Source organism: Trichosurus vulpecula, chromosome 5 (assembly GCF_011100635.1).
Source record: "Trichosurus vulpecula isolate mTriVul1 chromosome 5, mTriVul1.pri, whole genome shotgun sequence".
In the NCBI taxonomy this organism is placed as follows: domain Eukaryota; kingdom Metazoa; phylum Chordata; class Mammalia; order Diprotodontia; family Phalangeridae; genus Trichosurus; species Trichosurus vulpecula.
The window spans coordinates 218,174,780-218,191,843 of NC_050577.1; the positions used below are offsets into that span (position 1 = coordinate 218,174,780).

At 42.7% G+C, this 17,064-nt stretch overlaps 2 protein-coding genes across 3 annotated transcripts in view; one reads left to right on the plus strand and one right to left on the minus strand.

Moving 5' to 3' along the window:
- The window catches only part of CDK17 (cyclin dependent kinase 17), a 145,085-nt gene extending 143,071 nt beyond the window's left edge, over positions 1-2,014 (plus strand). Inside the window, exon 17 of the mRNA XM_036760187.1 lies at positions 253-2,014. Coding sequence (XP_036616082.1) covers positions 253-290 — 38 coding nt within the window. The 3' untranslated portion in view covers positions 291-2,014. The remainder of the gene's footprint in view (positions 1-252) is intronic.
- Positions 2,015-3,134: 1,120 nt separating this feature from the next.
- Positions 3,135-17,064, minus strand: part of ELK3 (ETS transcription factor ELK3) — a 92,466-nt gene continuing 78,536 nt past the window's right edge. For both annotated transcript variants that reach the window (XM_036761441.1, XM_036761442.1), the window contains exons 4-5: positions 11,734-11,856; positions 3,135-5,814 (exon numbers count right to left, since the gene is read on the minus strand). In XM_036761441.1, coding sequence (XP_036617336.1) covers positions 5,716-5,814; positions 11,734-11,856 — 222 coding nt within the window. In that variant the 3' untranslated portion in view covers positions 3,135-5,715. The remainder of the gene's footprint in view (positions 5,815-11,733; positions 11,857-17,064) is intronic.

Consider the following 17,064-nt stretch of genomic DNA (forward strand, 5'->3'; position numbering starts at 1 on the left):
CACACCGTGCCTGGTACCTGAAGCAGAAGATGCACCTTGGGCTTACCTAGTCTTCAGGTTCATCACTTGGAAGCATAGAAGCTGTAGACTGACCCCATCCCCAATGGGTTCATTAAAAAAAGCCTGAGCCGGTCGCCCTGACCACGGAGTCTTAGCTTTTGCTGGTGGGAACATGGAGTGACCTTGAGTCACCAGATCTGTGGGGTAAACTCTGAACTCTGAACTGCCTCACCCAATGACTTTATATTTTAGGACACAGCAAGACCAGAAGACAGAGCATGCTCTTTTAAGTTCGATAGCAGGATTTCAAGCCCAGCCCCAGCCTCTCTTACCAAGCAAGGACTCCGATCTGGACTTGGGATCTCCACTTGTCTACGCTGTCCTCTTCCCAGTGGAGTCTTTTTATTTCCGACCTGCAGATTATGTTTTTATATTTGTTGTCACAGTGTGACAATTTCTTGTACAGTTGGTTTTAAGGTCTCCTCTGCCATTAGAGCCAGTCGGTTACAACTGTTGATGTAACTGGAGCTGCAATTTTTGTGCAGGACTGAGAAACACAGTGCATTATTTATTGCGGATCATTGCTGCTAAGTAACTACTGTCTGTCTATTTAACACAACAGTTGAATGCCTGAAGAAGTTGCAATGGCTTTATGATATGTGAATGCATCTGTTTCTCCTCACAAACTGTTTGACTGCTGCAGTTTTTGTTTGTTTGTTATTTTTATTAAACTGCAATGTTTCCTGGAATGTAAACTTAGCTTTGCTTAATCGTAAATAGGTGAACCATTTAATGCTCTAAGTTCATGAGACAATTTCTTAACATTGGCAACATGGTAGTTCTGAGATTTATAAACACATTATGTTTAGAAAAGCACGTGGTGCACAAGGGGATTTGAGCAAGTGAATGCCTGCCTGCCCAGCTGCCAGGAGGGAAGGCAGAGGAAGGATTTCCTCTTAGAAGCCCAGGCCTTGAGCCACGTGCATTATTTATTTGTCACCTCTAGTTTAGCAGCGTTTGCATGCTCCTGAACGGCGCTATCCAACACGTCGACCTTAATTTATGTTGTGCTTTAATCCATTGAGGACTAGCTCACACAAATCCGTTCAGACCGCCCTCTCGTCCCATCATTCTGGAATGTTCTTCTCGTGTTGGATGAGAAGCAGGATGATTCCCTTTAGTGGAGAACAAATTCCATTTCCTACTTTCTCCCTTCCCTCTCCCTCCCATGTTATTCACTTGGAATCAGCTGGAAGCTGTGATAGATACATGACATGAGCCATGATTAACTACGTACTCTTCCCAAAATGAGAACTTGGAGGCTTTTAAAAAATCATCGCCAACCTCGGTTTACTGGAGATGACAGTTGTTAAGGCTGCGCCCGTGCATCTCACTGGGTGTCAGGAGTGCACCTGGGTGAGTGGTGGGAACAGTGTTTTTAAGCATTTGTGTTCACCTTTAACAATTAGTTGTGTAGTGCATCTTAAAGACTGTAAATCTTTATTGGGATATTTTGAAATGGTCATGTAAATCTCTGGCTGGTATATCATGAAAATAGTCATAGACAACTTAAATTTTTTCCTGACATTCACTGTAAAACATTCAGGGGTCCTACCATTTCTGTTCAGGAAATCTTGTAGTTTATTGTTATTTAACAGTATTAAGTGAATTTTTGTATATTTCCTTTTAACTTTATTTGTGAATAATGATTGTGGCATGTTGGGGGGTGTTTTATTAATAGTTCATGATACTGGTAAATTTAATTATTTTGGTTTTTTTTTTTTTAATTTTCTGGAAGAAACAGATTCATGTATACTGGTGAATATTGGACCACTACTCTTTCCAGCATTTGTAAACTGGTTTGACGTAAAATCCTGTAGACCTAACAAACTGCTGTTATTTCTAACTGACAAACACGTATTAATATTGTACTTTTGAAAGTATAAATATTATGTGGAATTCCTTGGTTTTGTTTTGAAGTTTATAATAACAAAATCTCCATGTTGTTAAAATACAGTTTTGTCGAATTGTGATTCTTCCACAGAAAAGGGACCATTGGGTACAGTAGAGTCACCCTCCGTTACCTCTTATGTCTCATACCCCTTGGGCCACTTAAGTATTGGAGTAATGATGATAAGGGCCTGACCCCTCTGGAGAAGGGCCTTTCTGGTGCCATGGTTGTGTCAGAATATTCACCTGCTTAGCTTCATCCCCAAAGTCTGACTCGCTCAAGAAAGATGAAGAAATATTGCCAGTGATTGCCATCCAAACTCATGTTTGCTGGGGATGCCTGGTGAGGTTGCTTTCTCTCTTCTGTTTCTGTGTTGGGGAAGCAAGGGGCCGCTCCGTGATACCTGGCCAACACTCAGGACCGAAAACAAGGGAAGGCCCCTGAGCCTCAGTAAATGGGGTTACTGTTGGAAAGTTCTTTCATCCAGAACCAGCAAGGTTCTCAGGTAAGTAAGGAAAAAAAGCACAGCTTTTCTACCCCCTTTTTTTTTAAGAGACAATACGAATGCCTAAGTGGAAAAAAACAAAAGGGGGTGTGGGCGCGCTTGATGTATGGTATAACTCAGGTTACACCCTGAGTAACATTGGTAACCATGGCAAATTCTGAATTGTTGGTACAAATGTTGCACATTCACAAGGAGATGAAACCTACCTGATGGGCCCCATCGCACCTCTTTGCATTGCTGATCCTCCCTTGTCTCCCATAGTTAATTCTTGGCAATTATGCTTTTTACCCCAGATAGAATGTTTCAAATTAGGCATGCCCCTGTGCTGTGGGCAGACCACTAGTCAGGAAAAAAAAAAAGTGTGAGGTCATAGAAAGAACCAGACTCGAATGTATGACACTTTTTATTTTTTTAAAGATGCGTCATTGATTTCTCCCAAAAGAAGTGGCCTTTTTAGATTGATTTCTCTGCCCACCACAGACATTATGTGGTGCAGAGTTGGGTGAGAGTTAATGCTCCAATAGGTATTTGGAAGAGGAGACAGTGTGTACTTAAAAAGAGGTGGCTTCTTGAAGTCAGATTCATTTCCTGAGCTGGAGCCCCAGGTCATGTTTCTTTCAAAAATCACCCTCCCACTGACAAAAGTTTTCATCATAAAATGCTAGTGTAAGCTTTTTTTTAAAAAAATTGTTTATTGAACAAAAAAAATGTAACAGTAAAAATGATACATACATAAATGCAAGTGAATGAGGATTTTCAGTTCTGTCCATTTAGTGAGATGTGTATATAAGGAATCCAACATACAGATTATGGTTGTGCAGCATTTTCACCATAGCCCTTTAAGACTCAGCAGGCATGGAGCTGAAGAGCTATTGTATACCCTTTAAAAAAAATGCTATTGCAAATCTCATCTGACTTAAAGGGAAAAAATGTCTGTGTGGAAAAATAGAAAGAGGCAAGGCCAATGACAGCTTACCTCCACATGCTTCCAGCTGTCATTCATTTTGCTAAATTAGCAGAGTTCTTAACCCATCATAATAGGTATGGTATTTTTCCATCCGTAACAACCCACTGTAGGTTTGATTGATGTAGGAGACAATCAGTGTGTGTGGGGAGGGAAACAGGACCCCACCAAGTTGGGTAGCCCTGAATGATGTTCCGTTGATGGGGGAGACAAGGGGGCACTGGAAATGTTCTTGGATCAGATTCAACACCTTGGTCACTGTTGTAGCAGCTTGGTTGTTGGAATGATTTCTCATCATAGTTATGTGATTTTAGAGACTTATTAAGGTGATATTTCGAGCCTGGTTTTTCTGTGTAGCTCAAGCAATCAGAAAGGTTCTACTCTCATTTTTTTCAGCTGTGGGAACACTGGCATCAGCATTATGGCCCAGTGGCAAATCAGATGTTGACTCAGTAACATCTGTGGGGTTTTGGATAAGTCACCTCATCTTGTTGGGCCTTTGTCACTCCATTTTTAAAAGTAAGAAGTAGATGGAATCTCAGAGTCTGCCCATGTCCTGTTTCTGATGAGATAGGGCTATAACACGGTAGCGTAAGGGTAATAAGAAGACTGATGCAGCCTTACTACTTTATAGGTGGAGCCTGTATATTTGATTCCTCCCCACCCCCCACAGTATCACAGATGATATGAATAGGTCAAGTTTCCTTTGTTCCTTCTTTCCAGATGATCCAAAAATTTGGAATCCCTGAACATGTGGAAAAAAACAGTTTCTGAATATTTGACTTCAAAAATATTTAAGTGCTGGTTGTAAGAGCTTTACATATTATGATTGTCCCATAGTAGTGCATTTAATGGATGGTCCAGACCAATTAGCTATACAGTAATTGTTCAAGATTGTTTTCATGAGCAGTAATTAAGGATTGTAATTAACCCAATCTTGAATTTACAAGTACCAGACACTTTTCCCGGGTCTTTTCTTCCATCCTCTAATAGGATGCCTGTAATCTCCTCAAAGAACAGAAAATAGAAGGAAGGTTGCCTTTCATTTAAGCTTGTCCCTCAGGACACATTTTCATAATCATTGCTCTAAATTGCAAATGCACATTGACTGTATAGCTTGTTCCAGATTACTTGAAACAGTTGAATTCAGCTCCATAACCACAGTGCTTCCAGAAAATGATTAATTTGAACTCATATTAGGTTTCTTTCACCTTGACCATGAATTTAAGATATGTTAAGCAAGAGCATTCTGCCCAGATTTTCAAAACTGAGAACCCCTTTTAAAGTGAGCCCCTTTCAAAACACTAGGTTTTAAATATTCTACCTACGATCCTAAGGGTTTCAGGAAACCCTGAACACATATTGACAGACAAGATCTATTCAGATGAGTCATTCTCTATGGAAAATGGAAGCCCTGATCATTCTCATTTGCTAAGAGAACATGTAAGGATTGGGAGCAATCCAAGATGGTTCCCAAGGGTGTGGAAAGAGGGCCTCTTTCTGTAGCTTTTGCGTCTTCGTTCCCTGTTTGCAAAGAATCTGAAAGGTCCTGTTGGCAGCTAGAAGGCTTGTCTTTTGAAATTATGCTTTTAATACGCCCTCAGAACATTTCAGTCTATGAATATTCATTGTCTAAATATGGCTTGGTTTATTCTTTAAAAAAAAACTAATTACCTTGGACATTAGATTTACTATTGTCTTTCAGTTCAAAAAAATTATAAGGCAATTTTGTATACAATTTGAAAGCACGAAGTAAAAAGTTATATGAATGCGCTTTCATATTGCCTACTTGTGAAAAATAATGCAACACTATCATAGTGCCGTTGGATACTAATTCTTATCTTTCAACCATTTTCTCTTAATACTAGAAAATATATAAATCATTTACATAACATTAAACATTATGCAAAGGAAGGCACAGCCGGTTATAGTGTACATAAGCACAGTGCAGAATTAAAGGGAGGGAAAAGCTTCACATCCTTATTAGATACAATGAAATCCATTAAGAAAAGTTCTTCACTGTCAACAGTGTTCAACACTTGAGAACTAAGAGAATATAAAAACATGAAAAAAATCATTTAATGCAAAACAGGATTTTATATATACTGATACATACATATATATATAAAAAACTGTTGAAAAATGCTAACGCAACAAACTAGACTATCCAAGTAATGGAAAGTGCAAACCAAAGTAACAGGGTTTCACAATGTCCTTGCCACGACACAGGAAAACTAGCCCGTTGGGGGTGGATTTCTTTTATCAGGTAATGAGTCCTTTAACGTGGAGACATCATCAGGATTTCTGAGCACTTGAAGAAAGCAGTCCTGGGGAGGAGGCTCTATCCAGGCTGGGGATTGGCACTGGTATGTGGCCGTTGAGCAGGGTTGGGAACTAGGCAGGGAAGAAAAAGCAAAATGTCACCATCACAAGCCAGTGCAAATGGCACTCATGTGATGTGCCTGGTAGAAAGGCACTCAGTCCAGCCCTGCCAGCACAAGTCCCAAGCAAGCCCCTGAAGCTGTATCGAGTGGCTTTTGAATATCCAGAGGAAACTTCACGTGGAGAGTTGGTCAACCCTACTGGCTCTCTCAATGTACAAGTCTGATACTGTATGAATGTTTCATGAAACTTGCCATCAGCTTTCCAGAGAGGTCTCCAGGCAACTGTTAGCAACAATGGAAAAGTATTTTCTTGTTCTGAGATTTCAAGAGTAACTCTGTCATCATGAAAGGTAGGTAACCTTGGCTTCTTGATTATTACGTCACCCGATGAACACAAGTTGTGGAAGGGCTTTGAGTATGAGCCTAGAGATAGACTGTTGTCCCAGGTCCAGCTCAGCCAAGACTGGAAAAACTGGATTATTAAGCCCAGCCACCTCTGGAGCCATAGCAGTTCATAAAACCAGCTGCTGGGTGGTAGAGGAATTTTGATTTATTAGTTTACTCCCATCCTAATAAGATCAAGTCTTTTAAAAGTACTGGGAGTACACACTTTAGAACAGGGAACAGAAAGATGGTTTAGTTAACCTGAAACATGACCTCCATTTGATAACTCTGCTTGAGAACAAAGTCAGAAGAGCGTGATAGAAGGGTTTGTGTACTGGCAATAACCAGGATTTGATCAGATGGCCTATATTTAGACGTTTACACTCCAAAATGACTTGAGGAGAATTAAAAGCCTTTTAGGAGGCAGGTAGGTGTGCTGGACCTGAAGTCAGGAAGGACCTGAGTTCAAATCCAGCCTTAGACCCTTACAAGTCGTATGACCCTGGGCAAGTCAGTTAACCACTTCCTGCTTCAGTATCCTCAGCCATAAAAATGGAGATGATAATACCCACCTCACAGGGTGGTTGTGAGAATCAAACAAGGTAATATGTGTAAAGCACCTTAGCACATGCCTGGCCTGCAGTAGGCACTTAATAAATGCTTGTTCCTTCCCTACCACAAGGTTCACATGGCTTGGCTTACGTGCAGTTCTAGGTAATGATGGTGCAGTGACTTAAATGGCTTCTCGTGGGTCCTTCCCACCATAATTGGCCTTTGGTTGGTCTAATCCGTGGGTTCCTGACCTTTTGTGTTTTCACCCCTTGGGCAATATCTGGTGGAACTTATGGATCCTTTCTATAATGTTTTTAAATAATTGATGGAAATGCTGAATTTCCATCAGAGGTTGGTGAAAATAAAGACATCACTTCCCTGCCCTCCCTTCCCTGCTTCCAGTTCATGGACCTCCATGGATTCCAGGCCAAGAATGCCCAGTCTAAGCAGTCGTTCAGCAAGTATTTATTAAAAACCTGTCATGTGCCCGGCACTGAAGTATGTGTTGGGGACACAAGGAAAAATGAATCAGTCTCTCCTGTCTACAAAGAGCTTATATTCTGAGGAGAAACAAGATGTTACTATCAGGCAACAAGCATTTGTTAAGCACATGCTCTGTGTCAGACTCTGAAGACAGGATTGCAGTCCTGTCTCAAGGAGCTTTCCTTCTAATGAGAGACAAGTATAGAGAGATAACAAATAGAATGTGAATAAACAAAATGCAGATGTCTGCTAGGTAGTTTGGAAGGGAAGGTACTAGTGGGAGGGGGGGTGGAGAACAGGAAAGGCTTCATGCAGGAGATGGGGTGGGAGCAGCATCCTTAACTGCAGGAGGGGCGCATGCCCACAGGTGCCCAGACATAGATGGAGAATAATGTCCAATGAAGCTAGAAAGGGAGGTTGGGCCCGGGTTATTTGAGGCTTAAATAACTCAACAGGAGTAGAGAAATCACACACTCAGATCTCAGTTTGAGGAAAATTACTTTGGGAAGCATTGGGAGGGTGAAAAGACAGTGGAGATAGAGGTCACGATGGCCTGAACAAAAGGGGTCAGATGTAAGAAAAGGGGGGAAAGGAGGAATGATGAGATTTGGTAACTGGATATTTGGGATGGGGGAGGATGATGCTATGGGTTACGAACCTGTGAGAAAACCGGGGGGATCAGACAATGTCTTCTAAGGTGAGCACTGAAAGCATTTATAGCCCTCATGTCACAGGGAAGGAGCTGGACCAGACCCAGGCTATCACTGGTAAAGGGAATTTCCAGGTGAGGAAGCTCCTTGTATCAATGTGGGCTGGTACCTTCTTGGCAAGTAGTGGTATCAAACTCAAATAGAATGGGGGTCCCCAGTCCATACACAGTGGGCCTTGCAGGCTGCCTGCTGACTTAGTTTCATGGCACAGAGAAGTGAGTTGTCCAGGTCACGCAGTATGAGGGTATGTGTCAAGGGTCTGACTACAGTCCATATCCTCCAGCCACACACACGCACACACATGCGCGCAGGCAGGGATCCCAAAAATCTTAGTACTGTTGAAAGGCTCTGAATTCCAGAACGTTTCTCCACGACCCATCACCTTTTTTTGCAAGGGGAAAAGGGTAAGAAGAGTTTCTCACTCAAATTTCCTTCTATGCTGGTGTTTTGGAATCTACCTCTTGATTCCGTTTTAGCTTTTAAAACTAGGACTTTGGGGAGTGTGTGTGTGTGTGTGTGTGTGTGTGTGTGTGTGTGTACACACCAAGTAGCGATTTTCAGTCTTCCTTTGTCTACAGCATGTCTGTCCCTAAGATTGTCTTAATTACAAAGTAGTCTTGGGGAAGGATGATTTGTTCTTTCATCTTCCCTCATCTTCTCTGATGTTCCCCACTAATTTGCCTTCACTGTCATTCCAGATTTCTTCTTTTCCCCCCAAACTCAGGCAGCAGCTTTTTCATGATCTGGCTGAGGCGTCTGAGATCTGTCAGCTTTAACCTTAAGTTTTCTCTTCTAATTATCACCACAGGAAGGTTGCCAGTCTTGTTAAGAATCCATTACAGGCTGAGTCTGTGTGCTGGGTTCTCAGACACAGAGTCTATGGATAAGTAATTTTTGAAGGAAATTATTTTCTGACATGATGAATTTTTTAAAATTGCCTCCCCTGTACTACCCATTTTGAAAAGCTCAATGCTAACATCCCTTTCCATTTTCTGTTCCGCTCACTTTTCTCCCTTTTCAGAGGAAATGCCCTTTTACAAAAGGGGAGAGAGTCTGGCACTGTTTCTCCATCATTTCCCTGACTGGCCTAGTCCCCAAATATACCTCTGTTTACCCCAATACTTGATGCAGGTATTCTTAACCTAGTGTCCATGAACTTTTTAAAAATTATTTTTACAACCATATTTATTTCATTACAGTGGGTTTCCTTTGTAATCCTCTTTATTTGAATTTATGCATTTAAGAACATTATTCTGAGAAGGGTTCATGACCTGCTGGCTACAGTTACAGTCACACATATAGTAGCTGTAGAATTGCTGTTAATTGAAATACTGAATGAGAATCTTACCCATATGCCTTCTGCTGAGTTCCAAAATGATTAAAGCGGTAAATTAGGGAATGAAGAATCAATAATCAATTAAACACCTACTATGCGCTAGGTACTGGGTGTGCAAAAGGAAAGCGGGAGATAGTCTCAGCTTACATTTGACTACAATCAGCTGAGATGATGAGACAAGTATTTCATAGAGGCTATAGCTGAGGCCAGTCCTTAAGATTCAGGGAAGTCACAGGGCCAGAAGTTTAGAATTCGATTGAGTAATAAGTGAATCTCTCCAATCCCTCCCAACCCCCCACCCCCTCCAAAAAAAAAAAGGCAGAGAAAGATTGGACAAGCTGAGATAAGCCCCATACCTTTTTTCCCCATCCCCTTCGAAACTAAAAAGGTTCATAATGAACTACAGAAGAGACTTCAGGGAGCAGCTAAGCTGACTTTGCAGATAACAATCTGCCCAAGGTAAACGTCCCAGGCAAAATCTGAGTGCAAGCCCCACATCCTGTCTGTGTGACTCTGCACAAGTTCCTTAACCTGTCTGAGACAGATCTCTAGGACTGTGGCTTACAGGCAGGATACCAGTCTGCCTTAGTGGAGGGAGCTGCCCCACAATGGAGATTACAGGTAGGTAAGTAAACAAAGGGGTCCTTGTGGTCACACACCTGTGCACATGGCAGGGGGAATCCTTGTGCCCTCCTTGAGGGCTTTCATGGACAGCACCCCAATGTGCCATACTCCTAGTGATCTCCAGTCTTTGCTGAAGTGAAAAGCATTCCCTCCTCACAAAACAATTAGGGATCCTAAGACACAACCCTTCCCCATAAAGAAATGTACACATCTTGCCTTTGCCTGAATTGGGACTAGACCTGACCTATAACTGGCATACAGAACTCGCAGGTGAGGAAATCCTCTTTACCAGTGCAGGTTGGTAACTTCTCAGCAAGAGTGGGGCTCACACTTAAAAAATAAATGTCAGCTTTTTTAGACTTCATCAATGTCTCACATGGCACAAAAGGGCAGATGGCTGAAGACAATGCCACAAGCAGGATAATCTGGATGCCTGAGTCTTACCAGACACATCCCTACCCAACCAAAGCCCAGCTATCCCCCTACTTATCCTGGCAAAGATGATCAGATGGCTAAGTCCCAAGTCCGGGACTTAAAATCCAAAAGCCCTTCCCTTTGTTGTGTGTTGCCTTTAAATACCCTCAGTACCAGGAAACTCTGCTCCAAACCTGGTCTTGAGGGCCACGTGAAAGAGGAACAGTACTCTTTGCTGGTTTTCAAATGAAGGTACTCTCTACTCATCTCTAGCTTCCTACAAGACCCAGCTAAAATCCCACCCTCTACCTCTCCTGATTCCCCCAAACCAGTGCCCTCCTCCAATGAAGTATCTCCCATTTATTCCGTCTATATCCTGTTTGTACGTACATGTTATCGCCCCCATCAGACTGTGAGTTATGTGCGAGTAGGGACTATCTTGTGCCACATTTTGTAACCCCAGAGCATGGCATCTATTAAGCGTTCAATAACTGCTTCTTGACTGAGTCTGGGAGGCACCATGGTGACATGGGATGACCCCTAGTTCTGACAGTGCTGTGTGACTTGAGCCATGTAAAGTACCTCTCTAGGCAGTACCTTCTTCCAGTGATGAATGAGGGGGAAATGATCTTAACATCATAGATGCACAGTGAGAAGGGACCCTGTGGCCCTCGTCTGGTGAAGCCCACTGACCCCTCCTTAGAATCGCGTTTTTAATGCACATCTCTGGGTTAGCCTTGCAAGCTGTCTCCCCAATTAGGTGGAGAGCTCCTGGAGAATAAGGACTTTTACCTGCCTTTGTATCCCCTGCCTTTGGCACAGAGCCTGACACATGATAGACTTGCTGACTGATCCGTTACAAGGCAAACCGATTATAGTAAAATACAGTTATCTGTCCACAAACAACTTCCTGGACCCCAGGTGAAAAGTCTCCGGTCTAGTCTTCGCCACCTCCCCTTCATTTTATGGATGAGGAAACAGGCTGGGAGAGACGATCTTGTCACAGGTCACACAAATAGTGTCAGCAGCAGGATTTCAATCTATAACCAGAACTGGTTCCACCACACCAACATGTTTTATGTGCATTTTTCTTCTAAGCGTAGTTACAAATTAAAAGAACACCATTTCTATGAGTTTAGGGATTTTGTTCAGTACTCTTTTTTGTTTTTCCCTCTGACCTTAGATATCAGAGGTTCTTAGATTTTGGGGCGTATGGATCCATTTGGCAGACTAGACAAGTCTGGGAGGGTCTGTTTTTTAAATGCACATAAAATACATAGGATCATGAAGGAACTTATATTTATCACATTTATATCAAAACACAAGCATTAAAATACATATTTTTCGAAGTTCCCAGACCTTACATTAAGAGCCCCTCCCTGTGGGATGATCTAATTCTGCCTGCATGTTCATGTCCCAAGCTCACCTGAAACAAAGTGTTGGGTCCTTGTAGCTGGGCAGAACTCAGTGGGGCCACCGGGCTCAGGCTGCTCCAGAAGTGAATGCTAGACAGCAGCGGGCTGGGTGTCAACAGCAATCCATTTGGACTCTACAACACAAACACGGCACGTTCATTTCTTTCTGCAGAAATTACCTCATTGCATCTTTAAAGCGGAATGGAGTCATGTTTAATACCTTGCCTAAAGAATCCCAGGGAATCAATTTAAATTCTGCTATGCACCTAGCACGGTGCCTGACACAGAAAAGGAACTTAATCCTTTTTTAATTTATTAAGAAAGCACTTAATACTTTTTTCATTAATTCATTCATTAAGAATGCAGATCAAAGGGGGCAGTTAGGTGGCCCAGTGAGATGAGCACCGGCCCTGGAGTCAGGAGGACGGGAATCCAAATCCGGCCTCAGACACTTGACACACTAGCTGGGTGACCTTGGGCGAGTCACTTAACCCCAATTGCCCTGCCTTCCTCCCTCAAAAAAAAAAAAAGAATGCTGTTTGCTCTCATTTTTTCTGTTTTTCTTCGTGGTTTCTCCCATTGGTTCTAATTCTTCTTTAAGACATGACTAATGTGAAAATATATTTAATATGAATGTATACATAGGGCTTATATCAGATTGCATGCCATCTTGGGGGGAGGGGAGGGAGGTGGAGAAAATTTGGAACTCAAAATCTTATGGGAGTGAATGTTGAAAACTAAAATTTTAAAGTGCACTGAATACGTATTCATAGAAGGCATTGAAATACGTATTCATTCACTCAGAAGCTTTTAGTAAATCCTTGTTGAACTGAGCTGAATTGCATTTACTAAGTGTCTATCTGGTGCTGTGCATATAAGGGCAAAAATGAAAAGCAGTCCCTGACCTCAAGGGGCTTCCATTCTTTTAGGGAAACTCCAAGCAGTTAACCTTCCTGCGAAACATCTGACCAAACTGATCTTCCCCCAAATCATTTCAACTCAAGAAGCATTTAATGAATACCTGCTGGGGACACCGAGCCAACCCTGCTATATCCCTCTGCCCTCCTATTGGGGGCAAACAGCACAGACCCAGATACTTAGATACAGAACAAAATCAGGACTCCACAGCCATTTCAAAGGAATGGGGGTAAAGGGCAAAGGTCTGTGGGTCAAAACCTCGTTCTTTTTTAAAAGAGGTATACTCTGCCTGTTGAAACAAGTGGCTTGCTTTTAAAAAGAAAATTCCCTTATGTTTCTGTTGTTTTGTTGTTCAGTTGTGTCTGACTCTCGGTGACCCCATTTGGGGTTTTCTTGGCAAAGATACTGGAGCGGTTTTGTCATTTCATTCTCCAGCTCATTTTACAGATGAGGAAATGGAGGCAAACAGGGTTAAGTGACTTGCCCGGGGTCACCCGGCTAGGAAGTTTCTGAGGCCAGATTTGAACTCAGGTCTTCCTGCCTCCAGGGCTGGCACTCTCTCTCCTGTGCCACCTAGCTGCTTCTATAGTGCTGCCTTATAAGGTGTGGAAAGGAAGGAAGGTTATTACAGGTCTGTTTTACAGATGGCGATACCGAGGTCCAGAGAAGTTACAGTGACTAACCCAAAGCCACAAAGAATAGTAAGTGATGGGGCAGAGGCTTGAATCCAGCTTAAGAAATGAAAGGTACTTGTTTTAGAAAAGAAGTTCTTAATGCCAGGTCCATAGACAGCTTTCAGGAGGCCTACGAACTTCAATGGGATAAAAACCAAAAAAAACTGCATCTTCATTTTCAGTAACTTCAAACTGAATTTAACATTTCTTTCAAATATTTAAAACCATGTTTCTGAGTAAGGGTCCATAGACTTCATCAGACTGCCAGAGGGATCTGTGACCCAGAAAAGGCTGTAAATCCCTGCTCTAGAAGGCCTTGCCAGGCCTGTCTGCCGTTTTTGGAATTCTTCTCCCTGCTCCCAGACTGGCTCCTACTGAGCTGATTTGACAAAGGGATCAAAAACATAAACCAAACAGAATCTAAATCCTCAACTCCCATTACTGTCATCACAGTTCTGCAGTGCTCCACACCTAAAGTCTGCTATCACTGCAAAGAAAAGGCTGAAGACAGGGCCATCTCTCCCCTGCAGCAGCCTCTTTGGAAGCTTAGACTCTGGTTCCAAATTTCATCCCCGCCAGGGAGGATGATGGAAAAAGATACATAAACGATCATTTCTGGCCATGTTCAGTTTTGTTTTGTTTTTTAAAATAAAGTAATCCATCTCATGCCAGATTCTTTTTGAGGCCAAAAATCTGGATTTCCCAGAGGAGTGAGCACAGAGTAACTAAGAAATTCCTGGTCTGTGAGCCAGCGAGAGGTTAGTAAAGAGACACTGACCCTGCGCCTTGGGCATCGCTCCTGTTCTCTGCAGGGAAAGTAGCTCAGGGGCTGCTCGTGACATGGCAGCGTCCCCTTGGGAGGCTGGTGATGTCAATGAAGGCCTTTGTCTGCAAGGGACAGCAGCAGGTGCCAAGAGTGTCCCCAATTGCATCATGCTGGATGCTTCTTAAATTCTGAGGGGAGTCAGCCTAGAGTGAAATCAGGACAAACATCCCGAGTTCTGGGGCCCTCGGGGAGCTGCCAGGAGGGAAGGCTCATACTCCGGATCCTGCCTCAGATAGCTACTAGCTGTGTGACTCCCGGCGATTCACTTAACCTAGAGCTTTAAGGAACCTCTCTCAGCCTCAGTGTTCTTACCGGAAAAATGGGAATAATGATAGCAGCACCTTCCTCACTAGGCTGTTGTGAGATCAGCTGAGAAAACCTGTAAATGCTTTGTAATCCTTAAAGTGCTACATCAATCCTAGCTGTTCTTCTTACTGTTGTAAATTGTATTAATAGCTGTGATCACTAAAATGGATTCACATTTCCTGGATAGATTTTTGTCATTCAACAAGCATTTACTAGGCATGTGTGCCAGGCACTGGGCTTTTTTGTTTTGACCCAACAGACACCAATACCCCACCATGTACATTCCCCCAAAAGATGATGAAAGTGGCTATAAGGGTGGATATAGTACCAGCGCTGGAGTCAGGAAGACCCGATTTCAGATCCAGCCTCAGACGCTTACTAGTTGTGTGACCCTGGGCAAGTCACTTAGTCCCAACTGTCTCCAAAACAAAGATTGAAAAAAAAATGTGGCTAAAGAGTGACTGTCCACAGACCATATGTGGGACCTTCTACTTCACAGATTTCCATTTTTTGAGAAAGACTTGAGCTCAGCTTTAATCACTCAGTCGCAATTTGATTCAACCTCAGCTTTGTTTATTCAGCCTACAAGTGTTATCAGGGGCCTACTATGTGCCAGGCATAGAGAACATATTTATTTAGCTTATTAGTCATGCCTGACACTGGAGATCTTGTTCTTTTGACTCTGCTTCCTTCACTTTCAATGTCATTTCTTTAAAGTGGACTTTCACTCAGTGCTGTGAAATCATAATGACCAAGGTCCACTCTCCCATCCCCTCCCTTCTCCAAGGGATGAGGAAATATACACCCCTCCCTTCTTTGCAGAGGGCAGGGGTTCTGGTTTTGGAACATGCATACCATTAATGAGTCGATAAGTTGTTAAGTACCTACTATAATGTCAGACACTGTGGAAGAGGCTGGGGATACACAGAAAAATGAAGTATTCAATCGAATGCCTCATAAATCCTATATATTGCTCAGCATCTACGGGGAGATAGTCTGGGGTTAAGAATGAGCAAGACCTGGTTTCAATCAATAAGCATTTTTGTAACAATAATAATATTAATAATATAGTTATGTTAATTATATAATATTAACACTAATATAATAATAATGATCATAATAATGACTTAGCTTATATAGAGCTATAAGGTTTGCCACGCGCTTTGCAATTTGCTTGTCTGATCCTCCCAACAACAGGGGCTGTTTTCATTCCCATTTTACAGATGAGAAAACTGAGGCAAACTGGTTGAGTTAACTTGCCCAGGATCACACAGCTGGTAAGCATCTGAGGCTGGATCTAAACTGAGGTCTTCATGACCCCAGGTCCAGGATTAATTGAGTACTTATTATGTGATTGGCTCTGTGTCAAATCCTGCCTTCAGCACTTTCTGGCTGTGGAACTTGTGTGCTCTCAAAGAGCTTCATCTATCAATCCTTGGTTAGTTTTACTGAACTGCCTTTTGTATTCTGTGTTACAAGGTTCAGAATGGAGGGAAGGAAGGGAGGTATTTTAAAAAAATTAAATGTACTTTCACATAGGGAGGCAGTGTAGGTGAATGGAAGGAGAGGACCTGGGTTCCTGCCACTGCTGCTTTCTACCTGTGTGATCCTGGGTTTAACCACTCTGGGCCTCAGGCTCCTCACCTGTAAAATGAGAGGGTTGGCTTGGATGCTCTCTAACATCAAACTCTGAAACTCTGACACCATCCCATGGCCCTGTGTCATCTGCTCTGGAGAACGGACCATAGCTCTTAACAGTTACCCAGATGGGCATTTGACGGCATGGAAGAGACATAGCTCATTCTGGGCAATCAATATCTTAGGCGCCTGACAACCATGCTCAGCTGAAGCCCCCAGGCTCTTACATGGCCAACCACAAGAGGGCCCCTCATCAATTTTTCATGGAGGAAGTATTCCAAGGTCCCCCGTGTCCGTATCCATGAAGGGCTCCAAGCCAACCATGAATCTAAGTAGAATGCTCCCCAGAGGGTCCTCCCTCCAGCACCACAGCTATAGCCACCCTTTCCAAGCCTAAACGGGTGGTTTCTGGAATTACTGTGGCCATAATGGTCATTGCCTGGTGGCTGGCCTTCCAGAGACAAGCCTCTCCAGACTCAGATGGCAAGTCTTCACAAAAATAGTCATGCTGTCTAAACAAGAAATCCAACAGCAAGCCAAAGCAGTGCATATGACTGGATTTAAGTGGCCCAAGGATAGAAGGTTGGCCTCAAGTCTGTCTCCTGACTCATTCCATCTGGTAACCCTGGGCAAGTTCCTTGACCTTTCAGGGCCCCCGGGGCAACTCTCCAAAGCTATAAACCAAAAAAATGGGAACCATTCCACATTAGTAGGGGGAGGGTCTTCAGTGGGGAGTTCCTATACCAATGAAATCAAAGGTTCAGGCAAAAAAAAATCCTTTGAATAACATATAATCAATAACCAAACATTTATTAAGTGCCAATCGGTGTGTTGCCTCTAGGGATGTGAAAAGCAATGGGTGCATAAACCCTCTTTAAAGGAGCAAGTAGGAATAATAACAGCACCTACCTCCACCTGTTGTGAGAAGAAAAAGAGAGTATTTGTACTTTGTGAATCTCAAAGCAATATAGAACTGCTAA